The following is a 23,608-nucleotide window of genomic DNA, read 5'->3' as shown; positions in this document are numbered from 1 at the left end:
AGCGCTACTGAGTACTGATCCAGCCATGTTGGCTGCACTTCCCGTTTTAGCCTCGATGGAGACTCGGGGTTTGTATTTGTGTTTTCTGTTGAAAATCCTATGGCGAGTAGTTGTTCGTACGCACGCGATGCTGATCGAGACAAGCCGGGCAAATAAAGAATTCACGGCCTCTTGGAAAGTTGGGTGTATGTGTACCGAGGATTTGAATCTTCTACTTCGCGTGGTACTTCCTTCGATACTTCAACATACCCAAACCCAAACGGATGATTAACAGAAATAGAATTCTCACAAGTGATCGAGACTCGCTGAGAGGATGAGCACTTTTGTGACCGGAGATCCTCAACCGATGAAATGTTATCGACTTCACACAAAAAAAAAAAAAGTTATTTCTCTCGGGTTTGAGATTACTGTTCTCAAAAAGTCCAAGGCTCTATTAATTTCGTAAAAAAATAATTGATTTGAATAACTCTTTTCTAAAAGAAAATACTTCCCTCGATTCCAAACGTAGGGTAAGGGTTGTCATCCGCACTTTAAATAAGTCCAGCAGACCACTCCACAACGATACCCTCCCTTTAGCACGCATCCATCAAAATAATTGTCAAAGCAATAACATTCATATGTTATAAATAAAATATAAAAGAACGAGCATAAAGTAAAGTTAAAGAGAATACGCCGAGAGTCCCACGGTGGGGATGCCCACAGCCAGCAAAAAGTTCCCCCGAGGGGGTTTCCAGGAACCTTCCGAAAGGCCCGAATGGTCTAACTACTTAATTACTTAATTAATATCCAAATCAGAATCAATCTCTCCTAATTACTTATTTAATCACTTCTCGTCTCTCTACATTTCTTGCGTCCCCAAGACTAATCCGTGGTACCGCCGCGCCTCCCCAACCCGACCTAAGACTCTCGTAGCCGCCTGTCGAAAGGGACTCTCCGAATTCCCCCCGATTAAGCAGGCTTTTGCATTCAACCTCCCCCCCTGCAAAAGAGGCTTTGCGTCACCGTTTCCCACGTGGCGCTCCCCCATTGGCCCGTCGCGCGCGTGATATCTAGATACTTCCACAAAAATTATCGGAGCGAGGACAAATATTTAGCACTGGGAGGTCGAGGAGGAAGCAAACGAATCGCTCCCCCCGTCGCCGCAGTGACCGTCCCGTGCGCAGAGCGGCGTCCTCCAGTCCAGATCCGTTCGCTGACTGGTCTGTCTCAGGCTCTCAGCTCTCGCCCGCCGCGGAGTGAGTGGATTTGTTGCCGCTGAATCAGAGTTTCCTTTTTTTTCTGTGTGTGAGTGAGTTTCCTCGCATTTCCCTTGTGGGGTCACCCGATCGGTAATCTTTCTGTGGCGGTCGTTTTCGCGATCGATTGTTTATTACTGAAAGGCCAATAATTTCATCTATCCCCTTCGATTGAGTAGATCTCGGAATCCTAAGCTGAAATCCAGTTGATTCGCTCTCTTCTGCTCGTGGAAATCGGGTGGGTAGATCTCTCTCGATTCGGGTCTCTTTCTCGGGTTCGTCATTTTTTATGGTTGAATTATCCGGTCAAGTTTTGCTTCCGAGTAGTGCGCTGTCACCTGAGAGCGGTTATAATTTTTGTGTTCGATTTTCTTCTGCTTCTAATCGGAGCATTCATGTAATATCAGGTACCTTGGACTTTGCGTTTTTTTTTTAAGTTTGCTAGTGCATTTCATCGTTATTCATAATTAGCGGTTCTTTTCGCGAGTTTCTTTCTTTCTTTCTTTTTTGTAATCCTCTGCACCGAGAAAGAAATTGCACCTAGGTGCTGGAGAAGTGTTCTGGATCTGTCGAACGATAGACTGGCCTTTTCTTTTGGGTTCTTATATTTCCGTTTCTCAGATTGCTAGATGTTTCCAGCAATCGCTAATTCTGAGCGTTATTCTTTGTGTGTGGACAGGTAATGATCGTTCCCATAATATTGGTTCCAGGTGAAATTTCCATGTCAGATTGGATATAAATAGGTTTGCCCAAGTTTCTTAAGAAGTCGTAAAAACCTGATCGGCAATGGGCAAGGGAGGCGAAAACTATGGGAAGGGCGAAAGTTCAAGTATTCCGTCATCCGACCGAGAAATTTTTCCAGCATGGTCTAAAGACCCGAAAGAGTGTGAAGAGAAATACGGGGTTAGCCGTGACGTAGGATTGTCATCTGAAGAAGTAGAAAAGAGACGACAGACTTATGGGTATAATGAGTTGGAGAAGCATGAGGGTGTCTCGATTTTTAAACTGATTTTGGATCAATTTAGTGACACCTTAGTTAGGATTTTACTTGCTGCTGCTGTTGTGTCGTTTGTTTTGGCTTGGCTGGATGGTGAGGAAGGTGGAGAGATGAAAATAACCGCATTTGTGGAGCCCCTTGTAATTTTCTTGATCTTGATTGTGAATGCCATTGTTGGAATTTGGCAAGAGAACAATGCAGAGAAAGCACTGGAGGCATTGAAAGAGATCCAATCGGAGCAGGCAACTGTTACTCGGGGTGGAAAGAAGATACCAAACTTGCCTGCAAAGGAACTCTTGCCAGGGGACATTGTGGAGCTGAAGGTTGGCGATAAGGTTCCTGCTGATATGCGGGTGTTGAGTCTTATAAGCTCGACCTTTAGGGTTGAACAAGGATCTCTCACTGGAGAGAGTGAAGCAGTTAGCAAGACTGCTAAAGCAGTTCCAGAGAATTCAGATATTCAGGGAAAGAAGTGTATGGTTTTTGCTGGGACAACTGTTGTGAATGGGAATTGTATTTGCTTGGTTACTCAGACAGGAATGGTCACAGAGATAGGTAAGGTGCACTCACAAATCCATGAAGCATCACAGAGTGAGGAGGATACCCCTTTAAAGAAAAAGCTGAATGAGTTTGGAGAGACTTTAACATTGATAATTGGAGTGATCTGTGGACTCGTGTGGCTTATTAATGTGAAATACTTTCTCACGTGGGAATATGTGGATGGGTGGCCTAAAAATTTCAAGTTCTCTTTCGAGAAGTGCACGTACTACTTTGAGATAGCAGTTGCCTTGGCAGTGGCTGCAATTCCTGAAGGTTTGCCAGCTGTTATTACAACATGTTTGGCACTTGGCACGCGGAAAATGGCACAGAAGAATGCTCTTGTGAGAAAGTTGCCTAGCGTCGAGACTCTTGGCTGTACGACAGTCATATGCTCTGATAAAACAGGTACTCTGACCACCAATCAGATGTCAGCAACAAAGCTTATTGCTATGGGATCTCTGCGTGGTAATCTGCGGGCATTCACTGTGGAAGGGACGACCTATGATCCTTGTGATGGAAAAATTCAGGACTGGCCCATGGGGCGGATGGATGCTAATCTTCAAATGATCGCAAAGGTTGCTGCTGTTTGCAATGATGCCGGTGTGGAAAAATCTGGAAATCATTTTGTAGCCAGTGGAATGCCCACTGAGGCAGCATTAAAGGTGAAACTTTAGAAGAATCCATTCTTGCTTCAAGCTTTCTTTCTCTGGCTTAAAATCTGTTCTAGCAGATTTGGATTAAGCACCGGGCAATGTCTTTCTCTCTTTGAACTTGCGAACTCTTGAATTTATTTTAATTTGGGTATTCATCTTTCAATGGGAAATGTAAGGAAATTCTCTGTTCTTTTTCCAAATAGGAAAAAGCAAGGCATTACTAGTAGTTTTATGGGGAAACAGGCTTTGCTTGAATTAGCTAATACAGTTCCTGGAGATGGTATGGTTGTCTTTTACATTCTCACTGGTATGTTCTATCTTAAAACAGGTTTTGGTTGAGAAAATGGGATTTCCTGGAGGCATTGAGGATGGCTTATCTTCTGGTGATAGTGATGTACTACGTATGTTTCCTCATCATTGTATTGATGGTTTCTTGATCTGTTCACGGGCACTGACACACTCTTTTTTCTTATTGTAATTTCAACAAAATGCCCTTTGTCAAGGTTGTTGCCGACTGTGGAATAAACTCGAACAACGGATTGCTACTCTTGAGTTTGATCGTGACCGAAAATCCATGGGGGTTATTGCAAATTCAAGCTCTGCAAAAAAAAAGATGCTGCTTGTGAAGGTATTGCAATCTTTCTGTGTTTTGGAGTTCCCTCCCTCCCTTCCCCGACACACCCCTCTCCACCCCCAACAAAGGGGAGAAGAATAAAAAAAATAACGCTCCTTCATTAAAATCATAATGTTAGATTGTGCTATAGCTGCCAAAAATTTTGCACCTCTCTCTTGGAAATACGTGGACGATGATGAACTTATTCTCCAAGTACCAGTATTACCATCTGGCTACATGCCAAGTCTTATATGTTCTCCAAATGTATAGTATGGTGTAAGAAATCTAGTTTGGAACTTCTCTTTTCAGTAACTTTGAGATAGATGATCTCGTTTTAAAAGAAAAATGGGAAATTGTGTGAAGTTCTGCGGTTAAAGGAAAATACACGATGAATAGAAGCATTATTGCAAATCAAGGATCTGCCAAATAGATTTCATGGAATTTTTTTGTGTCAAGGAGAATATCATTTTTGCTGCATTCATATTCTTACAATGTTACTTAGTTTTCCTTGGTGACTAACAATTGTAGGTTTTTAGTTGGTGTCACATGTCGTGTGTTTATTTTGGGGAAGCTGGTGAGGAGAAAAGAGAGTAAAAGGGAGAGAGGGAGGCTCATCTCATGCACCTACCCTCTCTCTGTTGGGAATGCTATCATGTACTATATGAATGATGGGGACGATTGAAACACTCACGTTTGTCAAGTTCTTTCTGTGGTTCACTTATTTTTTCGAGATATGACAGGGTGCTGTGGAAAATCTTCTTGAAAGAAGCTCCTTTGTTCAGCTCCTGGACGGTTCTGTGGTAGATTTGGATCAGTATGGCAAGGATCAAATTCTAGAAAGCCTCCGAGAAATGTCGACTAGCTCGCTGCGTTGTCTAGGCTTTGCATACAAGGATGACCTCCCTGCGTTTGCTACTTACAATGGTGATGAAGATCACCCAGCTCATGAGCTTTTACGTAATCCAAACAACTATTCTTCAATTGAGAGTAATCTCATCTTTGCTGGCTTGGTTGGGCTAAGGGTAAAGTGGCCTCATTGCTACTCATTCATATTTTGGTTCCTTATTTGCTCTAGGGTGAATAGTTTCTAAATTTTCTGTTTACATGAATTCACAAGCATGACACTCTAATTGATTACTTATATCGAAGGATCCTCCTCGGAGGGAAGTCCGTCAAGCAATTGAGGACTGCAAAGCAGCAGGAATACGTGTGATGGTAATTACAGGAGACAATAAGGATACAGCTGAAGCTATTTGTCGTGAAATCGGTGTGTTTGGATCACACGAAAGCATTAGCTCTAGGAGTATAACAGGAAGAGAGTTCATGGATCATCCTGATCAGAAAAATCATCTAAGACAAAGTGGAGGGCTATTGTTTTCGAGGGCTGAACCGCGGCATAAGCAAGAAATAGTGAGGTTGCTCAAGGAGGACGGTGAAGTTGTTGCAATGACTGGTGATGGTGTCAATGACGCACCTGCCTTGAAATTGGCTGACATTGGTATTGCAATGGGCATTGCTGGTACAGAGGTACTACTTTTATATTTTTGCCATCTTCAAATGTAATTTGATGAACATATCTCTAGGGTTGACAACATTCGGGTGAGACGATGGTTAACGTGGTTTACTGAGTAGCAGAAGCACAAATGGTGTGTAATATGCACAGGGCTTAGTAAATCTGCAACGTAGAATGAGTGACCAACTCTGTGGATGGTATTCAAACAAACCCAACCCCTCCCCCCCCCAAAAAAAAAAAAAAAAAAGAAAGAAAGAAAAACGATTTATATTGACCTTAATATGGAGATTGCAGCCTCTTGGTAGGGTGATTCTCCTTTCTTGTTTCATATTGACGTTGAATTGGACTGTAATAATGCCTGATCTCAGCAGTGTCTAGTTAAGTTTTTGTTGCCCAGCAAACTTTGCTTGATGCTTTACTCTCTGCTAATCAGTTAGCTAGAACAATTAACTACTAGTTGACGATCTTGTGGTCTTGTATCTCTTCGTTTTTCTAAGTTCTTACAGAACTTTGTGTGGAATCGCTGCAGGTGGCAAAAGAAGCTTCTGATATGGTTCTAGCAGATGATAACTTCAGCACTATTGTAGCTGCCGTTGGTGAAGGCAGGTCAATCTACGACAACATGAAGGCTTTCATCAGGTTTATTCTCGCTTTAGTTTTGTATCAGTTGTGAACTTACATTCTACAATTAACATAACAGCATCGATGCCACATTTTTGTGGAAGTCCCTGCTTAAAGAATCAATTTTATTACATGAGCTATAAGTGAGTTGGTAGTCAGTCATATAAAAAGGAGGCTTGAAAATTACTCATGGCAAATGATTATAACGGTGGAAGTAAAATTACTTCATGGACATGTTAGGCAAAATATGGGCAGGACGCTTTCGATTTTGCAAGTAAAGAAACAACAAAAGAGGACTAGAATATTGCGTTGATTCTTCTTTTCTCTTCTTGCAATTATTTTTTAACCACCTTTCACAGTACCTGAAAACCTCAGGAAATAAGTAGAACTGGCTGTTGATCATATGGAATATAATGCACCAACATCTTAGATAATTAGTCTTGCTACTATTTTCAGGGAAATTAGTTAGAGACAGCTGAGGTTTGTGGGGGCATAGACATGTCTTGTTTATGTAAATCCGCATAATCAATCCCTAGTATGTCTTCTATGGAAATAGATTTTTAACGGGAGCAATGCTATAACTCCATTATGTATTAGCTGAGAAATAATTAATCCTTTCATGAAAGTGCGACTTTATCATTCTTGCTTAAATGAAAATTTCAGGTACATGATATCGTCAAATATTGGAGAGGTGGCCTCTATTTTCCTTACTGCAGCATTGGGCATACCTGAAGGCATGATCCCTGTTCAACTTCTCTGGGTTAATCTTGTTACGGATGGACCACCAGCTACAGCCCTTGGATTTAACCCTCCAGATAATGATATAATGAAGAAGCCTCCAAGAAGAAGCGATGACTCGTTGATCACTGCTTGGATATTGATCCGCTATCTGGTATGAGCCTTTTTTTATGAATTATTTGAACCTTTGTTTTTATGTATATTATAGTGCAGCTTAATATATAAACTCCATATTCCTTGCAATTTGTTTGCCCCACAGGTGATTGGGCTCTATGTTGGGATAGCAACAGTAGGCGTATTCATCATCTGGTATACTCATGATGTATTCCTGGGCATTGATTTGAGTGGAGATGGCCATAGCCTCGTGACTTACTCACAGCTTGCTAATTGGGATCAGTGCCATTCTTGGGAAGGCTTTACGGTCACACCTTTCACTGCTGGGTCTAATGTCTACAACAATCAGTCAGATCCATGTGAATATTTCCGTGCTGGAAAAATCAAAGCCTCGACTCTCTCCCTTTCTGTCTTGGTTGCCATTGAGATGTTCAATTCCCTTAATGCCCTCTCTGAGGATGGGAGCCTTCTGAGCATGCCGCCGTGGGTCAACCCCTGGCTTCTTCTGGCTATGTCTGTTTCATTTGGCTTGCACTTCTTGATATTATACGTGCCGGTCCTTGCTCAAGTATTTGGCATCGTTCCTCTCAGCCTGAATGAGTGGCTCTTGGTGTTGGCTGTTTCTTTGCCTGTGATTTTAATTGATGAGGTTCTCAAGCTTGTGGGAAGGTGCACGAGCAGATGGCGGTATTCAGGTGCACGAAGATCTTCAAAACATAAAGCAGAATAAGAATCGTGGAAAAGAAGACTTGGGATATGTGGAATTTTTGCCCAGCCGTAATTAAGAATGACTTTTTCTCTGGCTGTTGGCTCCATTCCCTTTTAGTATGGCATTGAGCTTAAATTGCATGTTTAGTGCTTTACTGCCAATGGCAGCATTGTCATATGTTTAAACGGTAGGAGTTTCTTAGATCATGTAGTTACCCCTATCTCATCTGTCAACGTTTTTAAGATACGTGGATATTTTTCTTCTCCTCAAAGCTGAAGAAAACTTTTTCAATGCGCTGTTTTGAGTTATTTTGCCCATGTTTTGGTTGTGCGGTAGATCAATTTGACTGTCTCTTGAAGCTTGATTGAGGCTTCGGTACACACGACTGTCTGTTGTTCAGTTTGGTTCTATTTGATTGAGCCTGAAATGCTGAATTAAGCCTTGAAAGTGAACCAGACTTACGCATTCGTCTCCATTAGCCAGTTGGTCGGACCCTGAAGTATCTGGTTCCGGCACGATATGTTTTCGACGTATTCATCATCTGTGAGTCCTACTTAAATGTTCTAGAAGTTTTTGAGTTGATTTTTTCCCATTGTGAAAGGAAGATCTTGAATCTAAGACTTAACATCAAAGCACATGAATGTGAAAATTTGCACGGCATTCCCCTTTGGGGCTTCACCTTGTATGCGAAACGACTTTTTCGAACCAAGTTGGCTGGATGAATCTTCCATTCTTATTTGGAATCTACGAATTTCTTTTATGGGGCCAAGCTTCTATTATCTACGGTTACATATGGTTCTGAGTCCTGTTTTCCCACGTTTTGGTTGGAAGCAACGATTTCATGTTTCAATCTCTGTTGCCAAACTTGGGGTCTATTTTCCAAAATGATCCGCTGTGCAGGAGGTAATCTTCTTTTCAGGTTTTGGAATGAAACAGTTCCACTGTCCTGAACTTGAAGGGAAGATTTATTTCATTCGTGCTTCATGCTTAGATTGCCACTTTACTTGAGTAATAGCAAGCTGGTAAAAATAGCCAGTCACTATCAGCATGCAGCTCAAGCACAGCTGATAACAGGTGTTTTTTCTTGCCTAGACTTCGCGCGCACGGTAGTAATATGATTGCCTAGACTCGGCGCACACATGACCGTGTCCGGTGAACCTGCCTCGAACAAGAAGTACGTGAAAGAAAATGAGGAAAGCCAACAAAAAACAGGAAAAAAAAAAAGGAACCACCATGGTTAGGCAGCCAACAGTTGCTGTGATTGCTTCTCAAATTGGAAGTGGTTTCCTATGGAATCATCAGCACACCATACGAACATGCCTCCAAGCTTTCCTTGGCTCCTCAGCTGATTGCAGGCTTGGAAAAACCCTTCACTAGGGCGGAGTCCTCCTCCCCCTTTGCTCATGAAACTGGCCAAGACTTGCCCCCCCTTCAAAATTAGAAGCTTGTTGTTTGTAGTAACTCTGGAACTGCGAAACACCGATGCTGTCGTACGCGTAGAATTGGAAGTTGACGTAGTCGATGAAACTCCTGTATTTCTTCCACACAGCCAAGTAATAATTTTGGATGTCTTCATACGGAGCTATTGACGCAAATGAGATTACCCTGCTTTTATTGAGCCTTGTCACGAGCTGCCCGATGCAATCCGCAAAAATGCTAGGACTTGCTTTGAAGTGTTCGTAGTCGATGTCGATTCCGTCGAGGTGGTATTCCTTGATCATCCCTGTCAGCGACAATGTTGCATTCTGAACCCAGGAGTTCGTGCATTTTGGATCAAAGAAGGCGTTGCTGTTTCCTGTGCTGTCTCCGCCCAAGCTGACGGCAAACTTGACATTCCGATGTTTTTGCTTAAAAGAAGTGATGGCTGAGGGGGTCAGATGGTTGGTATCCCAGAAGACATTGAACTTTCCGTTGGTCGGAGATGGGTTGTGTTCGCTCATGTAGTCGACTGCAAAGGCGAGGATGAAGTGGAATTCGACTTCCGAGTTCACAGGGATGTCAGATAGTTGGATCGTACCCGATTCTGCTCCAATGTACTTGCGGAAGAGCTTGGAGTTGGCGGCTGCAAATCACAGCTTCAATGAGAAATGAAGCATCCGGAAAGAAATGGCAGAAACCACTAGACTAAAATGCAAACTCAGTTGCTCAAGTTCATCACTTGAAAAGTAAGGAATCTACTCGGTGATTAACAACTTTTTCTCCTCCCCCTCCCTGCCTGACATACCATTTTTTCATCGCTATAACCATCTGAATAATCACCTTTAGTCGCCATAAGCGCTCACTTATTATGGTAGGGACGGCTAAAATTAAACATCGTTCAAACTAGTAACACGAAACTCGCTCACCATGGGTAGCGTACAGGAAGAGCGAGAAAATAGCGCTCGAGAGTGCACTGCGAAACTCCATATTTGCTCTGTGTAGTGTGTACACTCTGAACTCACCACCAGTTCGCCATCTGCAGATTCTTTATATAATAAGAGGGACCTGAACGTGTTGGCTGATTTCATCCTTGGCAATTAATGTTTAGCTGCTTTTTAGTTTTAGCCACCGAGGGATGTCCAGAAGTAGCACTTTCCTTGGCCACTAGCTGTCGTGAAACCAAGCCCGGACAGGACGCAGAGTCCATCGTGACTGTTTAACTCTTGTCCGTGTCCGTCAACAGCGTAATGCATCTTGAATCTTGACGCCCGAATTCTGCGGCATATTCTGGCCAATAATATCCATCGATGACTCGAGAGTCTGGTTACGAGGACGGGATCCGAAGAAGACAGAAAAGCTCGTAGTTTGCCCCTGATGTTTCGAGAAGGGTGTCACCTACCAAAACATGAAGGGACGCTCAGTCCATGTGTAATCCTGTCGAGACATGAAACGGCAATTGCCGGGACAGTTTTTGGACGGGACAGCCGGACATTTTCCTGCGGGGGTATGACTCATTCCGGATGTTGTCGTACTAAGCAAGGTCAAGGCAGCAAAACCAGCTGTTCTCACACATTCCTTTTGCTGACACTCCAAGAAGACAAGTGCTGCGAAAGTTTTCGAGGTCCAAAGAGTATGCTTATCTTGCGAAGAAATGACGAGATGTTCAATTGGTGCATCGGAAGATATCTAGTTAGAGACGATTATCCTCATTGTGTTTATCGTTGTTGTGAAAGGAAGTTACTCTAACAAGATTTGGGAAGAACTTACTCACTCTTGAATATATAAAAAAGCGCCTCGTCGGATGCCCAAGCTCACGCTCATTTGCTCTAATAGTTGTTTAGGCATGCTGTGCTCTCAAGTCACGGCTAGACTAGTATTGATTTCTTTCGTTCTCGCTATTGTATTTCTTTCTATTACAGTCTAATTCGATAGAAAACCTTAGTATTATAGTGATCTCAACGTCTCAGGCCACCGAATCGATTGTCGATCTTGTCCAATTTCAGGAAGAGACCGAATCGATTGCTAAGACAGTAAAAATAAAAATTGCTAATTTTTTTTTCTGTTTTGTCTTTTTTTATGTTGAAGATTTTTCCCTTGTTTTTCTAGAGTACAGTACGTGTTGGCCCATTATCTAATTAGGTCCTCGCAATAGCCCACATCTAGACGCCGAGGTGGACAAGCGTAGGCCCATGTTTCTTTACTTGGGACCGCTTTTTCACATTCCGAGTGTCAAATCATCATTGATCACACGTTACTGGCATAATTACATCCCGCCTTATCACTTTAGGATATTTATAGTTCGTTAATTGATTCACCACTTCCTTTTCTTTTTTTTTTGTACCTTTCATTTCTCATGCTGCAAGTTGGGTTAATCAACGTGAATCCTCGCTGATCCAATCCTCATTAGCCGCATTCGGCTCGAATGTCCGCCCGTTTATTACTCACATGAGTCGTTGGATCATGCGACTCTTGCCAAATCTGACGCTCGGGTGCATCAGTTTCGCAGGGGTGCGGTCGGGTGAATGCGGAAATATTTCTTCGTGGTCTTTCCTTCCTAAAGGAGACTCGAGAGTTCGATGAAACAACGACAAATTTTGAGAGGAAAGAATCGATTCCTCTGTCGAAAGAATTGTCAGTGAAAGGATCTCTCGGCGAGTTATGAGTTAGGCGATGAGAAGTTAAAAACAGGAGTGAAGTGAAGCATAAGCCGCATAATACATGGAGTACGCCTGAAGCCAATCCCCATGTGGCGCCACAGAAAGTGAGAGCTACTTCGTGTCTACGCCCTACTTGAGACAGGCGCTGACCAGGTGACGCTTCTTGAGCTTAGACTAGAGTATCCATGAGGAAAGAATGATGGGTGAGAAATTTTCCAAATTTTTATGCACATGTCTTCCAAACACCAAGTTGCCATACCCGGTCCGAGCGCCAGATTCATGAATCTTGTGGACTGTTTGTTATGTAGATATGGCATAAATTGCATCAAACACCAAAGCAGTTAATAGGGTCGATGTCCCTCGCCAGTTTTCCTCTGTCCGTCCTTGACATTGATGGTGTTAGATCTAGCAATATCACCTAGAGGCGGGTGAGTAGGTGATTCTAAATAATTTTGACTAGAAAATACGAAATTAAAAGAATCAAGTCAAAATGTACATAGAATCCGAATCTGAATCTGACTATGTGCAGTTTTGATTCTGAACAAGAGTATGCAATTTCTAAATATGCAGATTCAGAATATGAACACAAATATGTAATATTATCAATCAAAATGATAAGAGTTTAGAGATAGAGAATATTGCACACGATAATTATAGTAGTTCGATTTAGATCAAGCGTACGTCCACTCTCTCACGCTAACAGTTGATTGGCTGGATTCCACTAGATGAATCAATAGATGTTTATAACAAGTGATGATACTCTCTTTGATAAATCACGCTATCCTTACAAAGCCTCTCGATGATTTTCATATAAAGCTCACGATGACAAAGATGAATATGAATCTGAATAACTCTAGCACCTTGAAATTTATGATTCTTATCATGTTCCGTAGAAACACCATGGATATCCTTTTATACTCCGTCACCTCCAAACTAGCCGTTGGACAAATCTTCAAAGGATCGCTCTTCAATAGCTAATTGGACGTTATCAATTTTGATTTAGCGAGACTATATCTAAGGAGATTTGGTGACCGTTGGTGCAAAATCCAAATCTTTCAGATTCAGTCGCCCATACAATTAAATCTTCAATTTCCATAGGTGGAGTTCATCAAATATAGAAGTTTTCTTGTCCCATAGAAGGTAATTTCCAATCAAGGATATTCTATCAATTATGCTATAAAATAATCCTATCAATCAAAGATTACAAACTTCTATAAATATCTTAGTAACAACGGATATATGTTAGCCGTGGGTCTTCAAAATCTGGAAACAATATATCTCGCAGCTTTCGAACGATCTTGAGAAATAGACTTCAGAAGCATAAATAGTCTTCTACATCCGAATACTTCGCTGTGTCTGAACAATCTTCATAAAAGAAATCGGTCTTCAGAATGCATAATTTAGAAGTAGTATCTTGAGCTCCATCTTTTGGTCCTTCCAAGTATATTGGCAATTGCGGCTCTACCTCGTTGTTTACCTATCCAAGGTCCTTCCAAGCTTTACCGAACTTCCCGTTCTAAGCTTGTTCACCTTCTAATTAGGTACCTCAAATTTGTAGACACCTCTACGCCCAATGCCTTGTTCACCATTGATAGATAACTCATAGCTTTCGAACGTTCCGTTAATACACCATTTGCATAATGGCTTATGCTTCTTTCACCTGGTTCTACTTAACCAATGAACATATTAGTAGCCTTTGATTATTTTGTCATCTTCAAAACATGGCAGGTTTCGAGTGGTTCGATCGATGTACAAATTCAGTACATGGGGGAGCCCCTTCGCCTATGACATGCTGATTATGTTGTTTTTCAGACAAAAAAGCAAGCAAAGTTGTCATCTTTCCGTTAAGCCTGAGCTAACCGAGAGTCTCGGAGGGGCCTGAGCACACATTGCCAGTTTCGCAATCTTGCCAGAAGCAACTGCTTGTTAGGTAACCAATGCTTGTCTGTGGCAGAAGAAGGTAAAACACAGACTGTGAAAAGGCAAAGAGTGTTGGGTTTGTTTCAACCAGAAGCTACTGAATTATGAGGCAGTGACAGTTGAATTACAGAGAAAAGTGAGGGCTGCCAAAACAGTTTTTGCACACCCAATTGATAAATAAATCATATAAATGTAAAAAATTATACACCAAGAAAATGAAAAGAAAAAAAAAGAAATCGGAAAGAAAGGGCACCGAGCAGGCTCCAAAATCATGTGCTCACTCACCATCACTCTTTATCACGTGGGGCAACTTTGCCATCACACCCCCCTCAATCCCCACCTGTTCTCTCCTTTTCCCCCAATCACCCAATTCCTCACCACTTTACACTTGCTTTGGTTTTGGACATTTGCCCTGAAAAATTGCTTCTTCCTTGCAAACTACTCTTGCAAAGACACAGAGCAATTGTGAGAAAAAATTCAGATCTTTTTGACAAGTGTTGCACCTGTGGACCTCGAGCGGGGCCAGCCATGGGCTTCGCCTAATCTCGACTACCAAGTTTCGGTGGGATCATTAGACACGCGAGTTTTCTAACGACCTCAAAATCTTTAGCGAAATCCTATGCTTCAACCCCCTAAACATAAGTCTCTCGGTTAGTTATTGCCGATGCTCGCGCTTCAGGTTTCGATGGCAATCAATTCTCTAGGTACAAGACTCATGCTCTATATACAGCACATGAGAAAAGATGGGTCCAAGCTGCAATTTTTTTCTGTTCCTCTGCCCAACCAGAAAGCCACCAGCCCAGAAGATGCATTTACATATTGTAGACTAAGCATATGTTAACTGAAGATCCTCAGTACTCTGATCCTACTTGAAAGCATTCAATGAAATGCAAAGCATTTATGTCCTTTCTTGTGAGCACTTTCTTGGACTTGATGACCTAATGTAGGATTTGCTAGCATAACAGTCTTTGAGTGATTGTGAGAACAACAGTATGTTGTGAGTCACAAGTTTTTAAAAAAAGCGAGCCCCATAATAATTTTGATTAATTATAATTTAATTTTTGTTTTGTGATCTGAAATAGGCTGTTAGTCGTGTAGTCACTTAAAAATAGTTACGTAATCAATTCTCTGTAAATGCCATGCTTGAGCTTCAAATGATTCTCGTACCGCTTCTGCTCCATGATGGGCCTGCACAGATGAACCTATTCAATCCTCGCCAGTTTTGGAAGACACTCCAAACCCCCTTAAAACATATCTTCAAGACATGGTCAATTTTGTCTTCCTGGTTTTTGAGACAGAGTTATCAAACAGATGACCACATCTTTGTCTACACATGACCACAGTCTCATATGCTGCCACTGGACCCCACTCGTTCCGCTGGGGCCCCACGTTTCCTGATACGTAGGAAAGGCACAGGCTCAGAGAGTTCACTTGCCCAAGCATTATTAATGGATTCCATTCTTCGCATTATATTAAACGAACCGTAATGCAAACTTTACGGTGAAGAGAGGTCAAAAGTACAAATATGAGGAAATACAAGGGCATTATCCAGTTGACACGGGTTTCAAAAATTTTCAAAAATGATTAACAAGCCCTCTCTCTCTCGTCCAAGGTGGCTCTTCAACGGTCGGATGCGAAAATAAAAATCGCGCTAACGCCGTCAAGGCCGGCCGTCAAATGCCGTCCATTCCTCTCTCCTCCTCCTGAGCTCTCTCTCTCTCTACTCGCACAACGCCATTGCTCTCTCTCTCTCTCTCTCTCTCTCTCTACACTATCACCATTTGCATACACCTCACTGTCTCATACTGTCCCTCTCTCTCCTCCTCTCTCTCTCCATCTTCTTCTGCGATATCCAATCAGGAGCTCAGCTCTTCGCTGTCCGGCCATTGCTATAATCAGTAAGTTCTTCTCGTCTTTGGATTGCTTGACTTCTTGCTGCTCTTGCGTTTTCTTAGATTCCGATCGTCCGTTTCGGAGAATCTCTGGCCTTACGATGCAAATCGTACCTAACTCCGATATGTGAACGCTTCATTCTTCGTTGCTGAGATGTAGATCGATGTTTTGGCTGTGTCCGGGAGCAATGACGGTGTTTGCGGATGGAGATTTGCGTAGATTAGAGACTTTGATCGACTCTGCGAGCTGATGCTCATTGTTTTTGGATCGTTTCAGCTCCAGATTCTAACTTAGCATAGCTTCGGACCTCAAATTCAGTGCTTAGATTACGCGCATTGTGCTGATTCACAGCCTTTCTTCATTTCGGTGTTTGTCTTTTAAATTCAGCTCTCTGCTATTTGCTGTTATTTCCTTCTCTAGCAGCGTTATGTAAGGTGTTTGACTTGTTTCGGTACTTTCAGGAGAAGGATTTTCGGTCATTTGAGCTGACTCGCTAGGAACCAGGTTATAAGTCGTACGTGGGACGACATTATAGGTATGGACTCTGCTCAGTCCCTGCAGAGAAGGGGAGGTTTGGTCTCCCTTTCCCCATCACAGACTCCGAGGTCCAGTGATAAGTCGGCGCGGGATCTGCGCTCAGCCGACTCCAATTCGAGCAACAAGTATGATAAGGATAAGGGTGTAAACGTGCAGGTTATAGTGCGTTGCAGGTCAGTTTGTTCAAGTTCTCATTATTTAGATTTGATTTTGTTCTCTCTCACCTCTTTATTAGCTCACAAAGTGGACGATTCAGTGACCGGTCTTGCAAATTCTTGCATTTGGTTTTGTAGGCCACTGAATGATGATGAGTTGAGAATACATACACCCGTGGTGGTCTCATGTAATGAGGGTAGGAAAGAGGTTTCTGCCATCCAGACTATAGCCAATAAGCAGATTGATAGAACCTTCATGTTTGACAAGGTTAGTATAAATCCTTCAAATTTCCTGTTCTTCTGGTGTACTTCATGTTCGAACAGAAAAAACAAAGAGAGAAATGCTAATGGTTCTGTTTCGCTGATTATATGTGGGTTCACACTCCTAGTTACAGACAACCGTGTATTCATGCATGCAATTGCCATTAGCTTTCAGTTTGGTACTTGAAACTCGTGGTATATTACTGACATATCCAGAGGATTTACCTCAGCTTGAAATTTGCTGGATTGTTAGACTGACTTTACTTCAATACTTACCTGATCTATTTTTTGCACTTGACTCTAATCTTCTCACCTGCAGCTGAATGGTGGAACAGGATACAGTGAATATGTACACTGTCCTAGCGCTGAGGCTGCATTTTCCTAGTGTAGAGATTGACTAATTCCTTTCACAGGTATTTGGTCCCACATCCCAGCAAAAGGACTTGTTTGATCAAGCTGTGTCGCCAACTGTGTTTGAAGTGCTTGAGGGATACAACTGCACTATTTTTGCCTATGGTCAGACAGGAACAGGGAAAACATACACAATGGAAGGAGGTGCCCGAAAAAAGGTTGAGCCTTGAGCATGACTGGTGAAAGTACAAAGATGTGGTTATTTTTTAAATTCTTTCTGATTTTTCCTCATGTACTCTGTAGAATGGAGAATTCCCAGTTGATGCGGGGGTTATTCCTAGAGCAGTCAGGCAAATATTTAATATACTGGAAGCACAAAATGCAGAATACAGTATGAAAGTTACATTCCTAGAGCTGTACAATGAGGAGATCACAGATCTGTTAGCTCCTGAAGAATGTTCCAAGTTCACTGACGACAAGTCTAAGAAACCCATAGCTCTTATGGAAGATGGGAAGGGAGGTGTATTTGTTAGAGGCTTAGAAGAAGAGATAGTGTATTCGGCAAACGAGATCTACAAGATACTGGAGAAGGGCTCTGCCAAGCGGCGCACAGCTGAGACTCTTCTCAACAAGCAAAGCAGTCGTTCACACTCCATATTTTCAATTACAATCCATATTAAAGAATGTACTCCAGAGGGAGAGGAGATGATTAAGTGCGGGAAGTTAAATCTAGTTGATCTAGCTGGTTCTGAGAACATTTCACGTTCTGGTGCCAGAGAGGTACATATACAGGAGACTTCTTACTAGAAAGCAAAAGATGAAAGGATCTACTTGAAGACATAAATATTGTCCACGTTTTATGAATTTAAGTGCTGAGCTTTGCTGAGCAATCCAGCAATCTATACTCTGTATGCCATGCAAGATAATACAAATTACCTATCCGGCATGGTAAAGGTGCTTACTCTTGCAGGGCAGAGCTAGGGAAGCTGGGGAAATCAACAAAAGCTTGCTCACACTCGGACGAGTTATTAATGCACTGGTTGAGCACTCTGGTCACATTCCATATAGGTGAGAGTGAGACATATGGTGTATTAGAGGAACTCCTTTTTTTGCATAAGTTAGCTGCTCAAGTCACTGAAGACATTGATTGATATATCAGGGATAGCAAACTAACAAGATTGTTGAGGGATTCCCTTGGAGGAAAAACGAAGACATGCATCATTGCTACGATATCACCATCCGTCCACTGCTTGGAAGAGACACTTAGCACTTTGGATTATGCACATCGAGCGAAAAATATCAAGAATAAGCCGGAGGTTAGTAGTTTAAAATGGTCATTTAAAATGGTCACTCATAATTACCTTCATTCTTTTAGTCTTACAGTAAAATGCTTTAAATTTTTTTTATTTTATATAATTTGCACTCATTTAATTGTTTGAATGGGGCTCCGTGTCAGGTTAATCAGAAGATGATGAAATCTGCAGTGATCAAGGACTTATACTCTGAAATCGATCGTCTTAAGCAAGGTAGGCTTCTTTATTGCTTTTCCAAAAAGGGTCCTTTTTTTGGCTAAAGGCATACTGATACTATAAGAAATGATTGACTTGCTGATAATATGTTTGACCACACAAATGTTTTCCTATGTTAATATAGAGGTATATGCTGCAAGAGAGAAAAACGGAATCTATATACCACGAGACCGCTATCTTCTTGAAGAGGCTGAAAAAAAGGTTTGCGCTTATCATCATAATACTGCACCAGTATTCTGTAGAGCGGGCTTTCCATTACGAAGCTATACGTTTTTAAGAAACTTATGGTGGTTAACTTGGTCCTCTATGTCTCTCAGGCTATGGCTGAAAAGATAGAACGGATGGAACTCGAAACAGAATCTAAAGAGAAGGTTAGTATTCAATGAAGGGTATGTTCCACCACCATTAAATGCAGTCCGATGGCACTGAACAGACATATGGGTCTTGTTATCTGAGCAGCAATTCATGGAGGTCCAGGAGCTCTACAATTCTCAGCTACTTTTGGCCGCAGAGATGGGCAATAAACTTGAAAGAACTGAGGTATCATGCATTTTATGTTTTATTTCATAGAATCTATATATGCCTTATTGCTTTGACCTGTTCAAGACTTTGATGTTCTTGTTCAATTACAGAAAAAACTCGAGGAAACTGAACATTCACTTTTTGACCTTGAGGAGAAGCACAGACAAGCAAATGCAACAATAAAAGAGAAGGAATTTCTGATATTGAATCTCCTTAAATCTGGTAAAGCATTCTCTTTCAATTAGTTATCTGTACAAAGTTACCTTTACAACTGAAGATCTGCATTGAGATGCGTCATTTGTCTGAATGAGGCGTTTGATGAATACATTCGTCTAGATGATTATAAATGACTGAGAATCCATTTTCGATTTGAGTTAAGTTTCAATCTTTTACGCTAAAATAAATCTAGAATGGTATATTTGTCAATCTTACTTTACTGGGAAAATGTGCAAAGAAAAATTGTTTATCTGCTAAAATTACTTTACCAAGGTATGTCACGACTACAGTCAAATAAAGGGAAGTCCTCTCCTCTTCATAGGTGCTTCAGCAAACCTATCTTCGTTCTATTTTATCAGTTCTGCTGTTGTCAATTTCAATTGAAGGCTTCTAGCTCTGATAAAGTGCGATCAATTTTTATATGGTAGCATTTCAAATATTATTACTTGTATGTTTTCAGAAAGAGTACTTGTTGATCGCGCATTTGAGATACGTGCGGAGTTGGAGAATGCCGCATCGGATGTTTCCAGTTTATTTGCCAAAATCGGTTAGTGTTGAAGTTAACTTCATTATTCTCTGTAGTCTTGTAATGTAGACTGTACTTATTGGGGACATTTGTTACAGAACGCAAGGACAAAATTGAAGATGAAAACAAAATACTCATACAGAATTTTCAATCCCAGCTCAGTCAACAGCTTGAAGCATTGCATAAGACTGTGGCCGCTTCTGTGACACATCAAGAGGAGCAACTGAAGGACATGGAAGAAGATATGCAGTCCTTCGTGTCCACAAAATCAGAGGTTAGATCTAGCTGGGTGAGCGCATAAATTCTTCATCATTGTAGCTGACCTAAGTGAGTTACATTGCATTTGATATTTTGTAGGTCACTCAACAACTTCGAAAACAACTAAGAAGACTCAGAGAGGTGTATGATTCTGGTGTAAAAAATTTGGACAATATAGATGGGGAGCTTGATGAGAATTCTCGATCCACTTTTTCAAGTCTCAATTCTGAGGTTTCTAAGCACTCATGTAGACTTGAAGAAGTAATTATCTACTCCATAATTGCCATCTTGGATTACACCTTCCTATTGTCTACTGTGATCTGATTAGCCTTCATGTGCACGGTGCAGCTCTTCAAAGGAATTGCTTCGGATGCTGATACACTACTAAATGAGCTTCATAATAGTCTTCTCAAACAAGAGGAGATGCTGATATCGAATGCACAGCAACAACGCAAGGTTTTTACTTTGTTGCTTATGCTTCAACTCTCGAGTAGCTTCAGTATTTCAAATTCGTAGTCTTAACAGATCTTTCTTTCTAATTGTAATGGAACAGGCGCATGCAAGAGCAGTGGAAACTGCAAGATCAGTTTCTAAAATCACAGTCAACTTCTTTGAGACTCTGGACATGCATGCGACCAAGCTAAACCAGATCGTGGAAGATGCACAAACTGTAAATGATCTAAAGCTGTCTGAACTTGAGAAGAAATTTGAGGTGGTTAATGTACTATATTCAAGGTCCCTTGGGTATTAAAGAAACAGAACCACCTGAATACGACTAATATTACTTCGGTTGTGGTGCTTATAGGAATGTGCTGCCAATGAAGAAAGGCAAATGCTAGAAAAAGTAGCAGAGCTGTTTGCAAGTTCAAATGCAAGGAAGAAAAAGCTGGTACTAGCTGACTATTAGATTCATTGGAGGGACAACGTTTTCTTCAAGTTTATGTAGCTATACGTGCAGCACCTCTTATTTGCCTACAAATATCAAACATGTGATTCTCTATTGACAGGTTCAAATGGCTGTGCAAAATCTTCGGGAGAGTGCAACTAGCAGAGCCGCCAAACTGCAAGAGGAAATGTCAACTATGGTAGATTCCGCTTCAACTGTGAAGGAAGAATGGACCGTGCACATGGAAAAGACAGAGTCACAATATAATGAGGACAACTCTGCTGTGGAAGTTGGGAAAAAGGCTCTGGAGGAAGTGCTCCAGAACTGGTATGGTTCAATGAAGCTAACACTACTTTAGCATTGTGCTGCATAATATCTTCCAGTATTTTCGCTTTCATCTTCATTTCCTTGTGATTTCTTTTTTCTGTTTGGCTTCTGTGTCTTCTTAAGTATCACTAACGGACAATTGGCCGTGCAGTTTTAGGAAGACAAAAATGGGTGCAGAACAATGGAAGAATGCCCAAGAATCTTTGATCAGTCTAGAGAAGAGGAATGTGGCTTCTGTCGATTCCATTGTTAGGTAAACTTCCTCCCAGAAACATTTTCATTCTAAATCATTTACAAATTCCCAATTCATTATTTGGCATTTTTGGGCTTTTCTTCTCAGGAAAGCTGTCAAAGTCAATCAGAACCTACGTGCTCAATTTTCTTCTACTTTGTCTGCTACACTTGATGATGTTGATGTTGCAAACAGTGACATACTGTCATCAATCAATGGTCAGTCTTCAGTTTCATGAATGCACCATCTCCTATTTGTGTAGCCATTTCTGCCCTCCAGATAATTAATCATTCATCATGAGTGTCCATCTGTGCAGATTCACTACAGCTTGACCAAGATGCATGTGCAAACCTCAAATCTGTAATTGCCCCTTGTTATGGGCATATGGGGGAATTGAAGGGTGGCCACTACGACAAAATTTTGGAGATCACGGAAGATTCAGGGAAATGTCTTCTCGAGGAATATGAGGTAAGGGTTTCAGTGTCCACTCTCCCTGCATGCGGGCGCCCACGCAGGCCTGTGCACATCGTGGGAGTCCGTGTGCATTTTTGTTCTGCGCATGTTTGCACAGTGTGCATTTGTAACACATAAGAGGTATCTTTTGCCATCTTTTTGCTCATTCAGCAGCTAAACACTTGGCTGTGATGCAGGTGGATGAACCGACCTGCTCAACACCAAGAAGGAGACAGTTTAATTTACCTACCATTTCGTCCATTGAAGAACTGCGAACTCCTGCTTTCGAGGAACTGCTCAGATTATTCTGGGATATGAAATCTTCAAAGCAAGCAAACGGAGACACAAAGTACGTTCTGGGTCTAAATGAGTCGGCACAATCAGTGAGGGACTCCAGACTTCCACTCACAGCTATCAACTGAAGAGCTTGGGAAGAGGAAGTTGATGATTGTGTGTATATAGTATATAAATTCTCTTTATTTTTTTACCCAGACCAAGTTCATTTATTGTTTAGTCCTATGTTTGTTTTTTCTTCTTGGAAAAGGAGGAGTATGTACCAGCATGTTCTCTTTCAATTTTTTATGCACGAGGAAATTCCAGTTCCTGTGCATATATAGTATCTGGTAGGTCATTCTTAGCAAGGATTTCTTGCATACACGGACTTTTTTAGTGGATTATTCACATTACTCTTTTCAATTTGCTAGCATGGCTTCTTAGGAGTTATTGTCGACAAGGAAAATAACACAGCGAGAATCCATGCAACTACCAATTATGCTTTGCCCAATACAAAAAAAAAAGTTCTAATTTTAGCATTTGTCCCAATTATATTCAAAACTTTTTGGGTTAATATCACGAAAATCTCAAATTAACACTTGTAACAAATTTACTCAAAATTTTTTTTTTTTACTACGTAAAACCTCAAATTGATATATTTGTGACAAATTTATCCGAAACTATTTTTTTTACCGCCAAAAATCTTAAACCGGTACACATGTGACAAATTTACCATCCGTTAGTTTCCGTTAAATTTTGCAGTCAAATTGTTGAGTTAGATAACACATGACAGTTGACGAGTGTACCCATTCAAGGTTTTTACCCTTTATTTATCAAAGATGTATCAATTTAGGAATTTTTTTTTTAAACGGGGAAACTAACAGAGAGTAAATTTGTTACGAAAATATCATTTTTGAATTTTACGTGGTCAAAAAAATAATTTGAGAAAATTTGTCACAAGTGCACTAGTTTGAAATTTTTCGTGATAAAAAAATAGTATAAGGTAAATTTGTCATAGGTGTACTAGTTTAAAATTTTTCGTGATATTAACTTTAACTTTTGTGTCTTGTAAAAAATACTCAACTTTTGCTTTTGTCCTAATCCTACCACCATTAGCCTTCCGTCCATAATCACAGTTATTTAATCTTATGTGACATTTTTGCATTATTAATGAATTACATTTTAGCAAAACTAACATGAAAAAAACCCCAACTTCTATTTTATTTATTTCTTCCCCTACACATTGATGGGGAGATATAGAGACACTCAAAGGCAGCATGTTCTAAATTCTTCCTGGCACTCAACAGCTCAAAGAATGATTAGACGTGAAGATTTGATTATTTGAACAAATGATCTCAAATCTTGTCGTTCATGAAACTCGCTGTTTTTGAACTCCGAAAATTCATTGGTAAGTTGGGCATGAAATTTTGAATTACATGGGATTAACTAGTGGTGATTAT

The 23,608-nt window shown here is 41.1% G+C and overlaps 2 protein-coding genes and 1 pseudogene across 2 annotated transcripts; 2 read left to right on the top strand and 1 right to left on the bottom strand.

Annotated features, from left to right (window-relative positions):
- The first annotated feature begins 1,075 nt into the window (after positions 1–1,075).
- LOC115752185 (calcium-transporting ATPase 4, endoplasmic reticulum-type-like) lies at positions 1,076–8,041 on the top strand. The gene is made up of 10 exons (XM_048279969.1): positions 1,076–1,235; positions 1,415–1,510; positions 1,915–3,434; positions 3,754–3,826; positions 3,929–4,053; positions 4,779–5,060; positions 5,188–5,565; positions 6,081–6,190; positions 6,836–7,064; positions 7,170–8,041. The coding sequence occupies exons 3-10, from the start codon at positions 2,022–2,024 to the stop codon at positions 7,752–7,754; spliced, it is 3,195 nt and encodes a 1,064-aa protein (XP_048135926.1). The 5' UTR covers positions 1,076–1,235; positions 1,415–1,510; positions 1,915–2,021; the 3' UTR covers positions 7,755–8,041.
- A 359-nt stretch (positions 8,042–8,400) lies between these two features.
- LOC115752241 lies at positions 8,401–10,572 on the bottom strand (annotated as a pseudogene).
- A 4,881-nt stretch (positions 10,573–15,453) lies between these two features.
- On the top strand, positions 15,454–22,571 carry LOC115752162 (kinesin-like protein KIN-5D). The gene is made up of 23 exons (XM_030690211.2): positions 15,454–15,627; positions 16,084–16,332; positions 16,453–16,582; positions 16,989–17,144; positions 17,230–17,706; positions 17,897–17,994; positions 18,086–18,242; positions 18,383–18,452; positions 18,580–18,656; positions 18,773–18,826; positions 18,915–18,995; positions 19,088–19,199; positions 19,654–19,740; positions 19,818–19,993; positions 20,077–20,238; positions 20,326–20,433; positions 20,531–20,689; positions 20,783–20,866; positions 20,985–21,190; positions 21,342–21,443; positions 21,531–21,640; positions 21,739–21,890; positions 22,073–22,571. Exons 2-23 carry the CDS (start codon positions 16,160–16,162, stop codon positions 22,295–22,297), a joined length of 3,156 nt encoding a protein of 1,051 aa, XP_030546071.1. The 5' UTR covers positions 15,454–15,627; positions 16,084–16,159; the 3' UTR covers positions 22,298–22,571.
- The last annotated feature ends 1,037 nt before the right edge of the window (positions 22,572–23,608 follow it).

Source organism: Rhodamnia argentea, chromosome 6, assembly GCF_020921035.1.
Source record: "Rhodamnia argentea isolate NSW1041297 chromosome 6, ASM2092103v1, whole genome shotgun sequence".
Taxonomy (NCBI): domain Eukaryota; kingdom Viridiplantae; phylum Streptophyta; class Magnoliopsida; order Myrtales; family Myrtaceae; genus Rhodamnia; species Rhodamnia argentea.
Note: the sequence above shows the minus strand (reverse complement) of the source record. Positions and strands in the feature narration are given on the sequence as shown.